At 41.9% G+C, this 21457-nt stretch overlaps 1 protein-coding gene across 2 annotated transcripts in view; it reads right to left on the bottom strand.

The window, feature by feature from the left end:
• Nucleotides 1-21457, bottom strand: part of LIN7A (lin-7 homolog A, crumbs cell polarity complex component) — a 169895-nt gene that overhangs the window by 42371 nt on the left and 106067 nt on the right. For both annotated transcript variants that reach the window (XM_082255187.1, XM_082255188.1), the window contains exon 3: nt 9851-9922. In XM_082255187.1, coding sequence (XP_082111313.1) covers nt 9851-9922 — 72 coding nt within the window. The remainder of the gene's footprint in view (nt 1-9850; nt 9923-21457) is intronic.

Here is a 21457-nt window from a genome sequence, read left to right as displayed (position 1 = left end):
AAAAAGCACTCTAACCAAAACTAAAAAAAAAAGTGTTGCCTTTAGTTATACTTTAAGAAATTGCAGATGATGCAGAAATGTAAAATTGACCAGCAACAGGACAATTTTAATGGGCAATATTGGACCCCAAATTACTAGAGACAAAGAGCGCAGGCTGGAGCTTTACTCTAAGAAGTAAGATACTGAAGAGTATACAGTAGTGCAAATTGACCAGCAACAGGATAGTTTTAAAGAAGTAAGGTATAATACGAAATAGAAAAAGTTCAGAGTACAATAGAACCAACAGGATTTAGTTAGGGCATATGAAATGGTGAAGAGTGGAGCGTAATACCTGGATTCTAAATAGGGAGATAAGGATGACTTATGTGGTACATTATAATATGGAGAGAGGAAAAAAAAACACCAAAGGAAAAACAAATTTACAGAATTTTAAGAATAAGAGGGAGGAGAAGGCAGGGGTATAAAGAAGAGGAAAATAGAGGGGAAGGGAGGGATGTGGGTGGGAGGGAATGTGAGATCAACAGTCGGTAGAAACAATCTGAAAGCGTACCAGCATTATTAATCGCAGTGTGTTATGAATGTTCCAAAGTTACCGGTCTGTGGAATCTGAGAGAATCTCATTATACAGTGAAGAAAATTTGAATTTGAACCAGTCGGCCCATATTTTAGTATTGCTCTCAATTTTGCCTTTAGAGATAGACGTTAATTCCTCAAGGAGGTAAATGTAATCGACTTTGCATACCCACTGGATAGAGTGAGGACGCAGGTTGACCCCATAATGTGGGGATGAGCGCTTTGGTTGCATTAAGGTGTGGTATAATGAAACATTTGTATGGGCCAACTGGTTCTGTAGTAAAAAGAATCAATACTGCCCAAGGGGTAAAGGGAAGCAAGGTCCTAGTAATCACACGAATATGTTGTAGGACAACCGGACAAAATGATTGGATAGCCAGGCAAGTTCATCAACAGTGGCTGCTGGTGCTCAAAATTTTAGGGGGGGGCGCAAACAGAAAAATGTAATAGGCATTGCTTTGCGGCAAAAAAACGCTGTAAAAAATTGCGTGACTTTGAGGTTGCAAAAGTGTGAAAGGGGCCTTCAGTAATTAAGGTATAGTGTGCCCCCTTTCAATGCAGAGAGACCAGCGTGCCCCCTTTCAATGCAGAGTGACCAGTGTGCCCCATTTCAATGCACAGTGACCAGCGTGCCCCCTTTCAATGCACAGTGACCAGCGTGCCCCCTTTCAATGCAGTGACCAGTGTACATGCCCCCTTCAATGCAGTGACCAGCGTACATGCCCCCTTCAATGCAGAGATCAGCGTACATGCCCCCAATGCAGAGACCAGCATACATGCCCCCTTCAATGCAGTGACCAGTATACCATTCAACCAATGCAGAGATCAGCGTGCATGCCCCCAATGCAGTGACCAGCATACATGCCCCCAAAGCAGTGACCAGCGTACATGCCCCCAATGCAGTGACCAGCATACCATTCCCCCAATGTAGTGACCAGCATACATGCCCCCAATGCAGAGATCAGCGTGCGTGCCCCAAATGTAGTGACCAGCGTACGTGCCCCCAAAGCAGTGACCAGCGTACATGCCCCCAAAGCAGTGACCAGCATACATGCCCCCAAAGCAGTGACCAGCATACATGCCCCCAATGCAGAGATCAGCGTGTGTGCCCCCTTCAATGCAGTGACCAGCATACATGCCCCCAAAGCAGTGACCAGCGTACATGCCCACAATGCAGTGACCAGCATACATGCCCCCAATGCAGTGACCAGCGTACATGCCCCCAATGCAGTGACCAGCATACCATTCCCCCAATGCAGTGACCAGCATACATGCCCCCAATGCAGTGACCAGCGTACATGCCCCCAATGCAGTGACCAGCGTACATGCCCCCAATGCAGTGACCAGCATACATGCCCCCAATGCAGAGATCAGTGTGCGTGTCCCCTTCAATGCAGTGACCAGCATGCATGTCCCCAATGCAGTGACCAGCATACATGCCCCCAATGCAGTGACCAGCATACATGCCCCCAATGCAGTGACCAGCAAACATGCCCCCAATGCAGTGACCAGCGTACATGCCCCCAATGCAGTGACCAGCATACATGCCCCCAATGCAGTGACCAGCGTACATGCCCCCAATGCAGTGACCAGAGTACATGCCCCCAATGCAGTGACCAGCATACATGCCCCCAATGCAGAGATCAGTGTGCGTGCCCCCTTCAATGCAGTGACCAGCATGCATGTCCCCAATGCAGTGACCAGGGTACATGCCCCCAATGCAGTGACCAGCATACATGCCCCCAATGCAGTGACCAGCATACATGCCCCCAATGCAGTGACCAGCGTACATGCCCCCAATGCAGTGACCAGCATACCATTCCCCCAATGTAGTGACCAGCATACATGCCCCCAATGCAGAGATCAGCGTGCGTGCCCCAAATGTAGTGACCAGCATACATGCCCCCAATGCAGAGATCAGCGTGCGTGCCCCCAATGTAGTGACCAGCATACATGTCCCCAATGCAGAGATCAGCGTGCGTGCCCCCAATGTAGTGAGTCCATCCTCACTCATATGTTCATGACCAGACACCATACCAAAAAATAGGTCAGGAGAAACCTAACAGTGTGTGGGCCGGGCCCCCCCTGAGGCATCACTTGAACACTTACCTCACTAGTCACGGACGGTGACCTGTGTGGCGTGCTGCTCTTAATCAGCCCGGGGCGGCGGCGGGACTACACTCTCTGGTCTGCGGAAGTGCGGATGCGGACTGAAGAAGTGTAGACTGGTGGTGCGGTGGTCACTCACTGGAGACGAACTGGAACTGGACACTCTCTTCTTCCTCCGATTCCGATTAGAATCCTCATGCGCGGCGGCGGCTCTCCTCTCTGCTATCTGACGGCGCCGGGGAGCGGGAAGGTGATCACGTGACGCCGGGACTGGCGCACGCACCGCCCCCACGCATCACTTTACCAGGTCCCAGGATGTCCTCCTGTGTGATTGGTCCAGGCTGGAGTCTGGTCCAATCACAGCCAGGACATCACAAAAGTGGGGAGTGTCGGGGCGCATTGTTCTGTGCCCCGATGACCCCCAGAAGGCTGCCAATCGGCGCCTCTGCCCGCCCGACGTGGGGTGAAAACCCCACCCCCCCCATACCCACCCTTAGGTCCGGTGCCCCTAGTGGGCTGAAAATTGAATTTTTTTTATCTTTTTTTTCTGGCCACGGATTGGGGGGGGGGCGCCGCCCCTGCACCCCCTATAGACAGGCCGCCACTGTTTACCAAATATGTGCATTGTAGTGGTTTAATTCTATGGTTATGGAGAACGTGGTGCAATAATAAAGGGCCATCTAGGTTCCATGATTTAAATCCAGGGTCCATGGAACCAGGGAGGAAAAGTTAAGGTTTAGAAGTGACATAAGGGCTGAATTTAATGACCACTTGTGTATCGAGTCCTAAATATCCGGAGTAGAGTAGGTGAGCAGTGAGGCCATGGAAGCCATGTCCCTTGAGGAGCGGGGTATCCAGGTTATTGTTGAAAAATTCATTTCACACAGGGTGGATTCTAGTTGAACCCAAAGTTTTGCATTGCTTGTGTACGTCCCGTCTGATATTCTAGATAGAGCTACAGCATGATAGTAAACCTTGAAATCAGAGAGGTCTAAACCTCCAGATCTTTTGGATCGATATAGTATTGACATAGATAACCTGGGGTGTTTCCCCTTCCATATGAATTGTGAGATTATGGTCTGTAATATAGGGCAAAACCCCACAGGCACACCCAATGGCAACATTTGGAATGTAAATAAAATGCGTGGTAGGATGTTCATTTTTATGATGTTTACTTTCCCTAGCCAAGAGTGGGATAATGAAGACCATCTACTAAGGTCTGATTTTACGCTGTTCAGCAGAGCTATATAGGTATGTTTGAATAATTTAGTAAGATGTGGTATCAGGTGAATACCTAGGTATTTAAGAGTGTGCTGCTGCCAACGCAAGAGAAAGAAGAGTTGCAAAGTAGATACAACTGAGCAGGGAACATTAATATTAAGGATTTCTGATTTGGCCATGTTAATTTTAAAGTTAAATATTGATTGAAATGTGTGAAAGGCTGACATAAGATTTGGGAGGGAAATGTGCAGTTGATGAATTTAAAATAGGATATCGTCTGCATAGGCAGCATATTTATGGGGTTATAAAAAACGTAAGGTTGTCAGGAAATAGTCCCAGTCCACCCTATCGAATGCTTTCTCAGCATCAGTTGATAGAAGGAGGGTGGGCTTGAAATAACCCCGAACAAAGTGTATAAGAGATAGGGAAACGTAAGGAGTTGTCTTGGGCTTCACAGTTCAGTATAAATCCCATTTGATCGGCTGTATTCCATTTTGGGATAAAGGGGTAGAAATCTAGTAGCCATTACTTTTGCGAATAATTTTACATCTACGTTAAGTAAGGAAATAGGGCGGTAACTGCCACAGCAAGAGGGATCCCTACCAGGTTTGGGGATAACGGAGATGTGAGCAGTGAGGGATTCTGGGTGCAGGCCAGACTTTTTGTTAATGGAGTTGGCATAGGATCTTAAGTAGGGGAGCAGCTCGTCACCAAACATTTTATAATAGAGAACTGTGTAGCCATCGGTAACTGGGTCTTTTCCAATTGTGGATTTCAGGGCTTTATAGAATTCTTCTACAAAGAAGTCCATTTCTAGGCTTCTGAGAAGCTTCCGGGAAAGTTTAGGAACTTTTGCTTGTTTAAGATATTGAAGGAGGCGATTAAGCTTTTTGGATAAAGGTAAAGAGGCCAAATTGTTCTGTACATTATATAACTGTGCATAAAAATCTCTAAAAATTTTAGCGATGTGAGGGAAAGTGTGGGCCAGCTTCCCAGAGGGGGTTTTAATCTTTAGTATGAATGAAGAGGATTTTTTGGCCTGTAGGGAACAGGCTAGTTCCAGGCTTATCACTCCATTTATAAACTTTCTGAGACACTAGAAGAGAACATCTCTTTGTATCAATATCTAGCAAGTTTTTGGGTTCTTCCGTCTTTTCCACGTTAGGCTCTCAAGATGAGATCTGTGTAAAGAGAGTTTATGTGCCTTCTCAAGATCAGCGACTTGTTGTATGGTTTCCTTAATTTGTTGACCATGTTCTCTCTTTTTACGTGGCCCAAGCTCTATCAACTTTCCTCTCATTGTGGCTTTGTGAGCTTCCCACAACAGAGAGGGAGTAGTGTCAGGAGAGGTATTGTCAACAAAATATTGCTTCAAAGCTGAAGTAAGCTCAGCAACATCAGTAGGGTTAGAGAGGAGGAAATCATTCAGCTTCCAGTTGTTATAGTGAAGGGGCAAAGAGGGCAAAGTCAATTTAATGGAGACAGGTGCATGGTCAGAGATAGAAGCAGTACCAACAGAGGTCGAGCGCAGGAGAGGGAGATGAAAAAGATCTATAAAAGATATTATCATATCTCGAGTAGGAATTGTGGGTTTTGGGGTAGTATGAATGATACTTAGCTTTAGGATGAAGTGAACGACAAAAATCTATCAATTGCATGTTGTGTAGTCATTTCTTAATAAAGGACAAACATTTGAAGAGGATGGAGGAGCGTCCTTGAGACATGTCCATAATGGGATCTAATCTGGTATATTAATATCACCAGCTAAAATGATAACTACCTTGGCAAAATCTGTCAATTTTGACAGTACCCTGGACATGAAGGTGGGTTGACTGTGGTTAGGACAATTTTATTTTAGCCAATGTGCATTGGGTGTTACCTATACCCTCTAAGAAAAAGGAAACAACCATAATCATCAGCTAGCATTTCTTCAAATTGAAAGGACATGCGCTTACCGAAACCCATGGCCACTCCTTTGGCTTTGTTAGTGTCAGAGAGGCTGTAGTACCAGACTGGGAAGTTAGGAGAAAAAATTCTAGCAGGAGTGTGGTGAGTTAGGTTAGTCTCCTGTAAGTAAGCGATAGAACAGGCTGAACTTTTATTTTCTCCCAAAATTTGGTGTCTTTTAGTGGCAAAGTTCAGGCCCCTGACATTATAGAAAAAGACATTAAAGGTCACCATTGGGATATCAGAGCATGATCCCTTAGTTTATAAAGTCATCAGTGTTGATCTGTTGATCTACGGGTGGGATAGATAGGAAGGGAGAAGGGAAAAGGTGGGGGTGGGGGGGGGGGAAGTGAAAAAAAAATACATTAAAAACCCAAATGAAGTACAAACAATTTGTGTGGGAGTCATATACATTTCACGCTTGCTACGTTTCCTGTGGGGAGGGTGAGATCGAGCAGCCAGCCAGGACAGCACTTGTGGTCCAGCCAGAAATGTGGAAGGGCTGCTCAAGCACATCGACCCCAAAAGGAGGTCTAGAAATGGGACACATCGAACAGTGGGGCAGATAGTTCCGTTCGATGCCCAGCTGTAAAACAGAAAGAAACATACGAGCAATTCCAGTAACAACTTAAGGCAATTAAAGATAAACAGTAAAAAAAATTAACCAGTGTTAAGAACGTTAAATGTGAAGATCTGGGTACTCTGCATACTACAAATCGCAGGAGGGGTCAAAGAAAGTCAGAAAATGGTGAGATTTCAGGTGTCAGTGTCAAGAGTACTCAGGTAATGCTAAAGGGGTAAGAACATAATTACCTCACCCATTTTTCTTGGTAGATCCAGGGATAGAGAAGCGCTTTTTATTAGAAGGAGTCTTGCACCAGTGGAAATCAGGAATGACGGAAAAAACAGGGATGGAGTCAGGCCAACCTGGGAGCTCCATTGGTGTCATATTGAGATTGTGACAGAAGGCTGGGAGGTCTTCTGGAAATTGCAGCGTAGAAGAGCGCCCATTTTTAGTGGCGATGAGGCATGAAGGAAAACCCCATCTATATGTGGCACCTTTGGACCAGATCTGATCGAGAAGAGGTATGAGGGCTTTTTCGGCATTCCAGGGTTCCTTTAGACAAGTCAGGGTATATATTGAGAGCAGCGCCATCAAAATCAAAAGCTGGAGTGCCTCGCAATTTTACCATGATGGCATTCCTATCTTCAAAATAGTGTAATCTGCAAATCACATCTTGTGGTTGGTCTGAGGATAAATTTAGCGGGAGAAGTGCACTGTGTATACAGTCAAACCGTAATGGTTCAGTGGCGGATCTCCCAAGGATGGTGTTTAAAATTCCTTGGACCGTGTCTTCGAAATCGTCATCTTTAGGGGCTTCTGATAGAACTCTCATATGCAAATTGTTGCGGTAATTCCTGTTTTCTAGGTCCCCAAGTTTGTATAAGGTGGAGCGATGAGCAACTGTTAGCTGGGTTAACTCGGTTCTGAAGCTCTCCTATGGCTTCCTCCTGTGAGTCGCTCTTCCACTCAGATCAGCAAGTGAGAGATGTCAGATCTCTCAGCCGTGAGTTGTTTTTTGATGGGCTTCTCTAGGCTCTGGGACATCCCTGATAGTTCTTTTTTAAGACCCTGCATTAGGGATAACATATCTAAGCCAGTGGAGGAGCCGGGATCATCCATGCATTCAGATCCGAATGAAGATGCTGGTAAGTTCTCATGAGGTGAGGCAGCGTGGGTGTATGGAGTCATTCTGCGTGCTTGGGCTGCCTTCATCCACTGCTAGGAAGCATTTAATGAAGCCTGTGGATGATGGTTTGGTAGCCAATCGCCTCCAGGATCCTTTACCTAGAGTGGTGCAGGGTCCAGAGGCTTTTGTAGGCATTGCGAGGCGAGGCGAGGAAAGCTGTGTCCCGGAAAGAGCTGTGCTTGGAAGCCTCCCAGGGCCAACTCTTGTATGCCTAATTTTTATTTGGTTGAGTAGAAAATTGCCGCAAGAAGAGGTCTCAGTTAGGACTGGTCCTGGGGACCCGGAGGAGGGGGGAGGAGGGGGAAAATGAAACAACCGGGGGTAGGGGGCCCCCAAAGTTCAGGGGGAAGCTGTCCACTGTAGTGGCTGCCGGCGAAAGAGACAGAAGTGATCTCTGGGGGGAGACAAGAGGGAAAACAGCGCAGCGCCTTCTAAGTGCAGCAAGATATTTGTTGAAGTATGTGCAGCAGTAACACACTCACATTTTGTCGGTGAATGAGAGGCAGTTAGTCAAGAAATGTTGATCATCAGGGGCATAACTGGAGCGGGTCCTGGTGGTGGAAGCAGTCTTTCCCAATGAGAGCGGCAGGGGGGTTCCTCCGTTTGTGCAGGGACGGCCTTGGTGGTGTCTGCGGGCTCCCTGTCAGCTGGTGGAACGCTGGCACTCGTGGGTCCTGGGATCCTGACGTCACTCCTGGCGGTCATGCGGGACGCTACGGCGACGCATTATCGGAGCTCCGTTTTCCCTCTAATTTTTATTTGCCTATTGACTGATGGAGCAATAATCAAGCAGCAGGAAAGGTTTAGAAAGTACAAATTCACAGAAGGAACTGCAGCTTTCCTTCCAGCAAGGAGAACAATGAGCAGCACAGTAGTGACATCACTACATCTCATTCCATATCTTGCGAAATTAGCAGTCTTAGGCATACAGTGCCTTAGAATCTTATACTGCATATACACAGCTATTAAACTCAAAAGGTACAGAAAGTGCACAGCTTTTTTTTTTAAAGAGAAATTTTGGACAAAATGTAGTTTTTTCAGGGTCCTGCTCAGGCAAAATAAACATTTCTAGGTCTTCTGTATAACTATACAATCTTTACTTTTTTTGAGTACAGGTCCACTTTATGTCTGGCTCAGTACACCCCGGTGTCTAAAAAAGGGTACCTGTGACTCATCCCCCTACCACGCCTGCGCTCTTTGTTTAACATTGGCTTGTTTTTTGACAACTAAATCGTCTCACTTATCCCTTGATATGTTCAGCCAGGACCACGGCCGCCACAGTGTACTTCCCGAACATCCCTGCAGTGTTGCAGAAGAACTATTACCATTTGCTGATCAACGATTTCCTCTGTGTGAGTTACTACGTTGTTTTTATGTAATAAATAACCTTTTAATCTACACTGAGGTGGCGCTGCTTTTCTTCTCCTACCCCGTTCTGGCTTGAGATAGCCTGACTATTTGTCTGATTCTTTGATTGGGCTTATCTGCCACCAGCTTTGGTCTGACCTGACCACGACTCTCCCTATTTGGTATGTTGCTTGGTCGAGTATGAATTGCTAATTATCCCTAGCCAGGCAATTCTGAGGTGTCAGACAATTGGAATTGTTTTGCAGGATCTTTCATCACCACCATCGGGTGCTCCTGTAAAAACTAGGCACTTCTAGAGCCTACATAACAGTGAGAACTTTCCACTGGCTGTGCTGACACACATGACCCACCATATTCATGGCAGGTGGTGATTTTTATTAGATTCAAAAGGAAGAAGCCTTGTCAACTTATCATACTTATCATACTTTTCCTAATGATAATAATTTAAATTTGTTCTCATCCCCTTACTTTTGATCAAATAATTATTATTTTTCTTGGATCTCACTATAAATTTTGTATGTGGTTGAACTAAAGCTAGCCTATTATAGACTCTGTAACCTGAGTGCTAAAATAAATCTTTTCAAATATTATGTATCAGTTCCTCTTTTACAACAGATTTTCAACAGTAAAGCCTCTTTCGCTACATGCTACATTATCTATTTTAACTATTAATTAGGTAAATTATTTAATGGTATATAATGATTTTCTTTGGATTGATGACTGTGATATGAAAGCTATTTAACTCATTGGAGTAGTCAATGGTGTGGATCCAGATCTTGAAAAGCATACAAATATGATATTGCTGGGCTTTGAATAAATACAGATTGGATATTTTATTAGTCATTATATTAACATATATGACACTAAGCTTAGTATCCTACCTTTGCTGTAGCCCGAGCGCGGAATTCTGGACAGCCATTTATAGGAATAGTTTCATGCATGTACCGGTAAACCTAAAACAAACAAACAAAAAGAATATAATCATTTTAAGAGCACATGTTCTCTTTATTCTGTATTGGTGTCTACTGATTCACTTGAATGGACCAGTATAGAAACTATCTATGCTTACAAACATTAATAAAAAGTAAAGTGCATCTGTTATGTACTGGCAAACGTGGAGCATGGTAGGTAGCAAGGAAGATCTATAGATTTGGTTAGAACGTTTTATTGTATTTCGGAAAAGATGATGCTAAACTCACTTTTATTTGCCATTGTAACCCAAGACCTGTACAGCCAAGCCCTCTTTCTTTTATATATGCACGTTATCATTACGGATGATCAAACGGTTCGGGTCCACCATCGGTTCGGCCCGAACATTGGGTGTTCGAGGTTCGGCCGAATTTAGAACTTTTTGCCCAAAAAGTTCGGAATTCGGCAACCAGAACCGCCCAAAATGCAATGCTTCAGGAAATGGGCTTTAAAAGCCCATGATTGGACCAGAACCATTAGCAAAAGCCAATTGAGGGGGCAGGAGAATGCTAGGAATGTGATTGGAGTGACTAGGGGGTCCCTAGACCAATCATTAGTGAATACGCCCCCCAGTATATAAGATCGCCCCCGCCATATTCCTAGCATTGTTATACTGGACATGGAAGAGAATGGAAGCAGTTCTGTTAATTTTACTTTAAAAGTGTCATTTAGCTATTTTTAGTGCGAGGAAAGGGATATCTAGTGTAGTTAGAGTGCTCCTTTACACTTAAGTTAGCTTCAAAAATTGAGTTTCTGTAGGGAAAGTGTTAAGTGTAAGGGGACCGTAGTGTAGTGTAGGGTTAACTGGCAGTGACTGCTATGGCAGGGTGACAAAACCCTTCCATAGCAGGGTGACCGCTATAGAGAAATGATCATTTCTCTGAATAGCTCTGTAACTGGAATATGGCTTCTCACCAGCAAGCATTTTTTATGCTGCAGGGGCTGCCACTGCCAGTGCTTTTTTGAGGACATGTTTGATGTCAGACATGACATCTGAACATGTGTAGGGGTATATATAGACATATATGTCTGAATATATACCCCTAGACATATATAGGTGTGATAGTAGCAGAAATAAATGCTTGCGCTAATGAAATCATTTACAGGAATATATTTCTGCTACTATCACACCTATATATGTCTAGGGGTATATATTCAGACATATATGTCTATATATACCCCCTATACACATGTTCAGATGTTTTGCCTGCCTCAAAAGAACCCAAAAAAATGCCAAAAAAACGCCAGCGTCAAAAAAAAAAAATGCCCAGGTGTGTTTTTGCTGGCATTTTTTGGGGGGTTTTGGAGGCAGGCAAAACATCTGAACTTGTGCACAGTACCACTATACACAAGTTCAGATGTTTTTCCTGACTGCAAAGAACCCAAAAAAATGCCTGCTTTGAAACCGGCAAGGTGTTACAGCAGCGAAGCCATATTCCTGTGCTCAAAGTTTTCTAATACAAACAATCCTTTTTTTTTCTGGTTCTGGACATGCTACAGAGCTGAAACTTCACAGGTACACCTTTTAGACCCCCCAGACACAAAATCACACAAAAAAAGTTCTTAAAAATTGTAATTTTTGATAAAAAAGCCAATTATTGAAAAATAATATATAAATAAATAATATAAAAAAAAATTAGCATTTTCTTATAATTTTTATTAGAACAGGAATACGGCTTCTCTACTGCGTTTTTTCTTGCATTTATCGGGCATTTTTGGAGGCAGGCATGACTTTTTTTGGATTTAGTGTCTGGGGGGTCTAAAAAGTGTACATGTGAAGTTTCAGCTCTGTAGCATGTCCAGAACCAGAAAAAAGATAATTTTTCAGTAGAGCAGGGATGGTGGGACCCCTCTTTTACACTTATATGATCTTTTTTTGGGGGTTCTGGACATGCTACAGAGCTGAAACTTCACAGGTACACCTTTTAGACACCTTTTAGACCCCCCAGACACAAAATCACACAAAAAAAATCATTTTTGATAAAAAAGCCAAATTATTGAAAAATTTAAAAAAAAATTAAAAAAAAGAAAAAGATTTTTTGATTTTTACTTTTGGTTTCAGATCTGGGGGGTCTAAAAAGTGTACATGTGAAGTTTCAGCTCTGTAGCATGTCCAGAACCAGAAAAAAAAAAGATTGTTTGTATTAGAAAACTTTAAGCACAGGAAGGCATTTTTTTGGGTTCTTTGCAGTCAGGAAAAACATCTGAACTTGTGTATAGTGGTACTGTGCACAAGGTCTGATGTTTTGCCTGCCTCCAAAACCCCCCAAAAAATGCCAGCAAAAACACACCTGGGCATTTTTTTTTTGACGCTAGCGTTTTTTTGGCATTTTTTGGGGTTCTTTTGAGGCAGGCAAAACATCTTAACTTGTGTATAGTGGTACTGTGCACAAGTTCTGATGTGCACAGTACAATAATTGGCTTTTTTATCAAAAATGACAATTTTTAAGAACTTTTTTTGTGTGATTTTGTGTCTGGGGGGTCTAAAATGTGTACCTGTGAAGTTTCAGCTCTGTAGCATGTCCAGAACCAGAAAAAAAGATCATATAGGTGTTAAAGTTAAAGGAGGCTCCCGAACCACATCCCTGTTCTACTGAAAATTTATCTTTTTTTTTTTCATGGTTCTGGACATGCTACAGAGCTGAAAATTCACATGTACACCTTTTAGACCCCCCAGATACTAAATCCAAAGTAAAAATCAAAAAAATGTATTTTTTTTTTAATTTTTCAATAATTGGCTTTTTTTATCAAAAATGACAATTTTTAAGAACTTTTTTTGTGTGATTTTTTGTCTGGGGGTCTAAAAGGTGTACCTGTGAAGTTTCAGCTCTGTAGCATGTCCAGAACCAGAAAAAAAGATCATATAAGTGTTAAAGTTAAAAGAGGCTCCCAAACCACATCCCTGTTCTACTGAAAAATTATTTTTTTTTCATGGTTCTGGACATGCTACAGAGCTGAAACTTCACATGCACACATTTTAGACCCCCCAGATACTAAATCCAAAGTCAAAATCAAAATCAAAAAATCTCTCTCTCTTTTTTTTTTTTTTAATTTTTTCAATAATTGGCTTTTTTATCAAAAATGACAATTTTTAAGAACTTTTTTTTTTGTGTGATTAATAGTTAATGGGGCATGACCCAGAACCCTAGGCACTTTTTAGGGGCATTTATTGGGTTTTGGGGCTTCAAAATGGTGTCTTTTGATTACCGAAGTTCGGGTCCCATTGATTTCAATGTGGTTCTGAAATCCGGGCCGAACTTTCGGGAAGTTCGGATGTTCTGGCCGAACCGAACTTTTCAAAAGTTCGATCATCCTTAGTTATTATAACAGCAGCAAGAATTTTAGATTTTTCTAAGCAGCAGTGATGACAAATATGTTTTTTCATTCTTTTTTTTTTTTTTTTGGCTTTCAAAGTCAAACATTTCCATTACAAGAGTTTTTAACACCTATATATTTTGTACATATTTGTAAGGTAATGTACCTACGTATTGGGTGTTGCAACTTATAGTAACACATATGATGTTTCAGCTGAAGTTATATGAACATCTAAGCTTTTATCTGAAACCCTTTTAATTTGCCTCTGCACCTACCCATCTCCTGAGCCTTCCTACTGGCCATTGGTCAATAAAAGAACAATAAGGAGGCTCAGGAGGTGTGATGGCCTGGACCAAGCCCAGCTTTTTGAAAAGGAAAGTTTTGCATATAACCTCAGCTGCCCATGTCTCTAAATCTACCAATCATTTTCACATGTGGTTTTCCCAGAAGGTTAGGCATTTTACATCATATGCTCTTTTTGAATTGCCCCCATTTTACAGCTTTACTTTAACCACTTGCCCACTGGGCACCTATACACCCTTCCTAACCAGGCCGATTTTCAGCTTTCAGTGCTCTCACACTTTGAATGACAATTACTCACTCAGTCATGCAACAATGTAAAATGTGTGTCCTTTTCTCCAAACAAATAGAGCTTTCTTTTGGTGTTTTTTTAATTATCACTGGGTTTTTTATTTTTTGTGCTATAAACAAAAAAAGACTGAACGTTTTGTAAAAAAAATGCAATTTTCTTAATTTATGTTATAAAATTTTGCAAATTAGTAATTTTTCTTCATAACTTTTGACCAATATTTATACTGCTATATATCTTTGGTACAAATAACCCAAATACGTGTATATTATTTGGTCTTTGTGTAGGTTATAAAGTCTGCAAGCTATATTGTCAATCATTGAAAATTGATCACACCTGATCACATCTGATATACTGACTGCCTATCTGATTTCTTGAGACACTAATGCCCCATACACACATGCAGATTATCTGCAGACTTTTGTCTGCAGACTTACCAAAACCATATAATATGAGGTCAAACCTAAACATTTTCAATTTGTATGCAATCCGGCAGGCCCTTGCACTACATAGAACAGGTAAGTCTGCAGACAAAAGTCTGCAGATAATCTGCACGTGTGTATGGGGCATAACAAGCTAGGAAAGTATTAATACCCCCCAAATGAACACTTTTTGGAAAGTAGACATTCCAAAATATTTAGTAAGAGGCATGGTGGGCTTTTTGAAGTTTCCTTTTTTCCTACAATTCTTTGCAAAATTAAGATTTTTTTTTTTTTTTTCAAAATTGTCATATTAACAGCCACATACAAAGGCCCAACATGCAAGGAGCACTGTCAGCTGTTCTAGGAGCATAAATTACACATCTAAATTCTTGACTACCTATCACCCTTTTGAAGGCACTGGAGCAACAGGACAATGGAAATGCCCATAACATTACCCTATATTGGAAAGCAAACACCCCAATGTAGATTCTATGAGACAAAATTAGTCTTTTGATTCTTGAATATTTTTTTCCACAAATTTTTGAAAAATGAGGAAAGAAAATTAAAACGCATTTTTTTACACAGTTTTACGGCACTGATGAGCGCTGATGAGGATCCACTAATAGGGTGGCACTGACTGGTGAGCACTCCCTGATGGGCACTGTAGTGGCACTAATGAGCACTAATAGGGCACTGTAGTGGAAACGTATGGCACTGATGAGCACTGTAGTGGCACCGTAGGGCATTTATGAGCACTTTAGTGGCACCATGGGGCACTGGTGAACACTGTTTTGGCACTGTAGTGGCAGGTCGGCAGGTACCCGCTAATCTTTGTACCTGTACAGTGGTCTGCAGGAGCGATCTGTGGGCCGGAGGCGCACACCAGCGGGGAAGCTGAGGCACGGCCGGCAGCCTGGATTGCCACTGGGCACCTGCGATCACTCCCCGTGAAGAGAGAACGGCGGTCTGCTGTTGTAAACACAGCAGACCATTGTTCTCTCTGCTATCAACAAAGAGCCCTGTGTTCCTGCTATTTGGGAACACAGATCTCTGTGTTGATATTACAAGCCCATCCCCCACACAGTTAGAAAACATGCCCTAGACTCACACTTAGCCCTTTGATCACCCCTGGGTTAACCCATTCCCTGCCAGTGTCATTAGTACAGTAACAGTACATAGTTTTAGCACTGATTACTGTAGTAATGTCACTGGTCCCCCCAAAAGTGTCAAAAATGTCAGGGGACCGATCTGTCCGCCGCTATGTCGCAGTCCCACTAAAAATTGCTGATCACCGCCTTTACTAGTAAAAACAAAATAAAAAATAAAAAGGACGTCAATCTTTCCCCTAGTTTGTAGACGCGATAACTTTTGGGATTTTTTTTTTTACCAAAAATATGTAGCAGAATACAAATTGGCCTAAAATGATGAAAAAATTTGATTTTTAAATTTTTTTTTTGGGGGGGGGGGATATTTTATAGCAGAAAGTGAAAAATATTGTTTTTTTTTTTAAAATTATCGCTGTTTTTTTGTTTAAAACACAAACAATAAAAATCGCACAGGTAATCAAATGCCACCAAAAGAAAGCTCTATTTGTGGGGAAACAAAGGACATCAATTCTATTTGGGTACAGCATTGCATGACTGCGCAATTGTCCATTAGATTAACGCAGTGCCGAATCGCAAAAAATGGCCTGGTCATTAAGGGTTTTGGTCCAGAAGTGGTTAATAAACTCAGTTTATTAATATTTTAGGCCACGAGGTTGAAATATATTGCATCACTTCTGCAGATGAAGAAAAAAAAATGTTTTCCCAGGGAAAATTCCGAAACAAAAAATTCCTGAAAACTTCTGAAATTATGGCACAATTGCATGAAAAAGCAAATAAAATTTTGATTTTAGTTTGACGGATTATAGGTTTTTCTACTTGTCAATGGCCTGCCCTAAAGTTAAAAAGATACAGGAGTTTCCTTTGCTATTTGGAAAAATTATAGTTGCTTGGTTGTTATACTGACCTACTAGATCTGGCCGTGAAGAAATATTCAGATAGGCAAAGTCAGAGAAAAGTCCAAAGTTCCTAACAAAATACTTTTTTTCCAGGTAAGTAACTCTAAGTAGTGAAGCAGGAGGTTCAGTATGGCAGTGCAGCAATGGAAGAGTACATATTGTCTTGGTACTGAATTCTTGTACATGCACTGTTAAACATGAATCATATCCAAGTTTTTTTTCACAATAAAACTGATCTCAGTCATGAGAAATAAAAATAAATTATTTGGTGACAGTTTATTTATTTATTTTTTATTTTGTGAAACCAGTTTTTATGTATTTTAAATTTTTCAGGAGCAGAACCAATTATTTTATTAGAATAGATGTTGCACACAAAAATAATGCTTAGCAGTTTCAGTTTGTTGACCAAGTAGGCATCAGGCTTCTAACTTATTAGCGAAGCTTGGAAAGGGCTTCAAACTAGGAAGAATGGGCAGAAATCCAGTTGGAGAGATGCTGTTTGGCTTTCATAGCAAATGAGCTTCAAACTTGCCCAAACAGAGTTGTTTTGGCCTCTGATTAGTGTTTATTAATAGATTTACTGATATTTATTTAGGCACAATATTATGTCTAATTAATGCTGTAACAGTTTCATTATAATTGGTGAATTTCTGCAGCATATTGATGGCATTATCCTGATGAAAATAAAATGTCATTAAATATTGTGTACTGTTTATCAAACAGGCCGGGGCTTATTTCTTACACAAATTATTTATTCGTTATAGAATTAATTATATTTACAACTGTGTTCTGCCCAAGCAAACACAGATAAATATAAAATGTAATGGTCCATTTATTCCTTTGTTTTTGCATGTTTATCCTGTACAAGTTGTCAAGATATAATGCAATATCAGCTGTTTCTTTTTTTTTTTTTAAATAAGTTAAAGTGACATAACAGTAAAATCAGTCTGTATATGCAGTAAAGCATGCTTGTTATACTCACTGTGGAACCTAAGGGGTTAATCCTGCATATTGTGAAAAAGTCTATTTGATCATGTCTTCTCTGATCCTCCCCGTCTTCCATGGCCACCAATTCATCTCCTGATAATATGAAGCCTTGGGGGCATTGTGCACATGCTCAGTTTGGTGTTTATTGATACAAAGTTTTTTCTTCTTGGGAGGGTGCATGTGATCAGCACAGGGCCTATCAGCACTGTCCAAACAGAGGGTCAGAGGTCCTGCAGCCTCATAGGACAGTCAGAGTAGAATGAAAACTTCTCCCATAAGCTTTAACCAGACACTGATAGAAGTCATAAGACTACTATACTGTATACTGCTGATGAGAAAAGGTATTTAGCAATTTATATTTCCTAAAGTAAATACACTTCCATGTTCTGTGTACTGTGAGAGACCAGATATAGTGAATGCAGGGTCCTGGTTTAGTAACACTTTAAGGCAAAACTAATACCTGTGTATTTAGAATGTCGCTATATTATATTATTGCATCACTTAGTAACAATTCAGAGAATGTATAAACAGTGATAACAAAGTATACAGAAATATATATTTTAACTACTTGCCACCCGCCCACTGTCAAATGGCGGCGGAGCGGTGCGGCTCTCGTTCTGGGACGCCGTCATATGACGGCGCACCAGAACAGCCTCTCTCACGCGCCTGTTGGGCGTGCACAGTGTGGTGATCGTGGCCGCGCTGTGTTGCTAGGACAGGGCGTGACCCCGATCTTGGTAAAGAGCCAATAACAAGGCTCTTTACCCATGTGATCAGCTGTGTCCAATCACAGCCGGTCACATGTAAATGAGGAAGTGCTGTTTATCGGCTCTCCTCCCCTCACACTGTCAGAGTGTGTGGCAAGTAGAGCCGATCAGCTGTCCCGCCTCAAAAGGGAGCCTAGGAAAGGTAATCAGGGTACTGATCATCAGTGCCCTGATTACTGTAAAGTAAAAAAACAGTGCCCATAAGTCCCCCCAAGCAATGCCCATCAGTGCCCACCAGCAGGGCTCACAGTGCCCCCCACCAGTGCCCACAGTGCCCACAATCGGTGCCCATAGTGTTGCCAGTCAGTGCCTGCTCATCCGTGCTGCCCATCAGTGTCCATCAGTGCTGCCCGTCAGTGCTCATCAGTGCCGCCCATCAGTACTCATCAGTGCCGTCCATTAGTGCCCCTCAGTGCCGCCCGTCAGTGCCCATCAGTGCCACCCATCAGTGCCCATCAGTGCCGACCGACAGTGCCGCCTATCAGTGCACATCAGTGCAGCCTCTCAGTGCCCATCAGTGCTGCCTTTCAGTGCCCATCAGTCCCGCCTGTTAGTGCTCAGTGCCCCCTATCAGTGCTCATCAGTGCCGCCTATCAGTGCCACCTACTGTATCAGTGCCCATCAGTGCGGCATATTAGTACCTCCTCATCAGTGCCACCTCATCAGTTCTCACAAGTGCCCCCTCATCAGTGCCCATAAGTGCCACCTCATCAGTGCCCGTCAGTGCCGCCTCATCAGCGCACATCAGTGAAGGAGAAAAATTACTTATTTTCAAAATAAGAAAAACGTTTTATTTCAAAATTTTCTGTCTTTTTTCTTCTTTTTTGTAAGAAATGAAAAAAAAAAAAAAAAAACAGCAGTGATTAAATACCACCAAAAGAAAGCTGTTTGTGTGTGAAAAAAATGATAAAAATGTCAAATGGGTACAGTATAGCATGACCGCGCAATTGTCATTCAAAGTGTGACAGCGCTGAATGCTGAAAATTGGCCTGGGCAGGAAGGGGGTGAAAGTGCACTGTATTGAAGTGGTTAAATTATGATTATTGTATGCAAAGTGTGGTATCTAAACAACATTATACCATGACATAAATTCAACAGTGTAGCAAATGTATGCATGTTTGCTGTAATAAAAATACTGATTATATATATATATATATATATATATATATATATATATATATATATACACAGTATAATACACTTTATCACCAAAAGTATTGGGGCACCTGCCTTTCCACACACATGAACTTTAATGGCATCCCAGTCTTAGTCAGTAAGGTTCAATATCGAGTTGGCCCACCTTTTCTGCAGCTATAGCAGCTTCAACTCGTCTGGGATGGCTGTCCACACGGTTTAGAAGTGTGTCTATGGGAATGTTTGACCATTCTTCCAGGGGCGCATTTGTGAGGTACTGATTTTGGATAGAAGGACTGGCTCCTAGTCTGCATTCTAATTCATCCCACAGGTGTTCTATTGGGTTGAGGTCGGGACAGGTGAAGGCCAGTCAAGTTCCTCCACCCCAAACTCGCTCATCCATGTCTTTATGGACCTTGTTTTGTGTACTGGCCCAAATCATTTGGTCGAGGAGGGATTATGGTGTGGGGTTTTTTCTCCACGGGTTGGGCTTGGCCCCTTAGTTCCAGTGAAGGGAACTCTTAAGGTGTCAGCATACCAAGACATTTTGGACAATTTCATGCTCCCAACTTTGTGGGAACAGTTTGGTTATGGCCCCTTCCTGTTCCAACATGACTGCGCACCAATGCACAAATCAAGTCCATAAAGACATGGATGAGCAAGTTTGTGGTGGAGAAAGTTGACCTAGCCTGCCCAGAGTCCTGGCCTCAACCTGATAGAACACCTTTGGGATGAATTAGAGCAGAGACTGTGAGGCCTTATCATCCATATCAGTACCTGACCTCACACATGCGCTTCTGGAAGAATGATCAAACATTCCCATAGACACGCTCTTAAGCCTTGTGGACAGCCTTCCCAGAAGAGTTGAAGCTGTTATAGCAGCAAAAAGGCGGGCCAACTAAATATTGAACCCTACTGACAAAGACTGGGATGCCATTAAAATTCATGAGCATGTAAAGGCCGGTGTCCTAATACTTTTGACAATATAGTGTATCTTCTGCTGTGGCTATTGTAGTTTGACAGCTGTCAAAATACCTGAACAGTGCCTGCATCTGACTGGAGGCAGATGCTATTCGACTGACCATTTTTTTTTAGGAATGTTGGTCGGGAGGCAGCCAACAGGGTCACCCACTGAGCAAATGCTTGTATATACTGTGTATATATATATGTATATATATATATATATATATATATATATATATATATATATACTGTATATATATATATCTTTTTAATTTCCCTATGAAGACTAGCTTGGTACATCTAAACTAACCATATAACATAACAAACATGTGATTTCAGGAAGAAATAACTGCAAAAAAGTTTACGTAAAAACATTTAATGCCTTTTTTTAATGCCTATTTTTCATTCCAAAACATCTTACCTAAAATTTTCACCTGTTTCCTCACCAGTAAAGGACATAGAGAGAACTGATGTGAAAGTACAGCATAAAAATGATGAAAAGTTGGCAGATTAGATAACAAAATGAGGGCTAATGCTTTCACTCATAAAAGGTTCTATCTCCAGCTTCTCTTCATTAAAAAAACTACACCAGCTTTTATACCAAGTTCCAGATCTTGTAAATTCTTAATAAAATTTAAAAAAAAAGGGAAAAGTGTATATTGTTCAAACCTATCTGAAAAACTCTGTTCTCCTTCATTTTATTTTAGTGGTTTTATAGAAAGACAGGAGAAAACCTTGTATTCAGCAACACTATAAATAGGAAGATAGTCTAAATCAAAATCTCAGATTAAAAATTGTAAATTCTAGATTTTAACCTTTTTTTTTTTATAAGCAGGCTGTTTACTGTTTATGAAGTCCCCATCCATGCCACCAAAAGTTCTACAGATGTAAAAAAAAAAAAAATAGATGCTGTGTGTGTGTGTGGTCACTCCCCCTTAGCAAAATGTACTTGTCAGTGGTTAAAAAGAGCACAATCATAACCTGACTTTTCCTACCTCCCTGGCTAAGCTCCACCAACTGCCACTCCCATGGCTAATGACAGTGCTCTTAGTGGTCACCAAGGCTTCGTTTACATTTGCATTGATCTCTAAAAGAGCAGGCCATGTTCGGAAGAGGTGTTGCATAGCCTCCTCACCACTTGCTTTATCACTTTAAATGTCGGTCTACCACTCTGCAATTACAAATGGCAGTGAGGTATAATTCCTGATTCACTTTGCATTGCAGCCGCAGCATGTATATACCCCCCCCCCCCCCCCCCCGCTGCTGCTGGAAACTAAAGGGAGGGTGGTTGAGGGATAGTAAATACACTTAACTGTGTGGTTTCACCACTCTCAAACTGC

Source organism: Pelophylax lessonae (genome assembly GCF_965119305.1).
Source record: "Pelophylax lessonae genome assembly, chromosome: 4".
Lineage (NCBI taxonomy): Eukaryota > Metazoa > Chordata > Amphibia > Anura > Ranidae > Pelophylax > Pelophylax lessonae.
The sequence above is the reverse complement of the archived record's forward strand: the minus strand, read 5'-3'. Positions and strand labels throughout refer to the sequence as shown.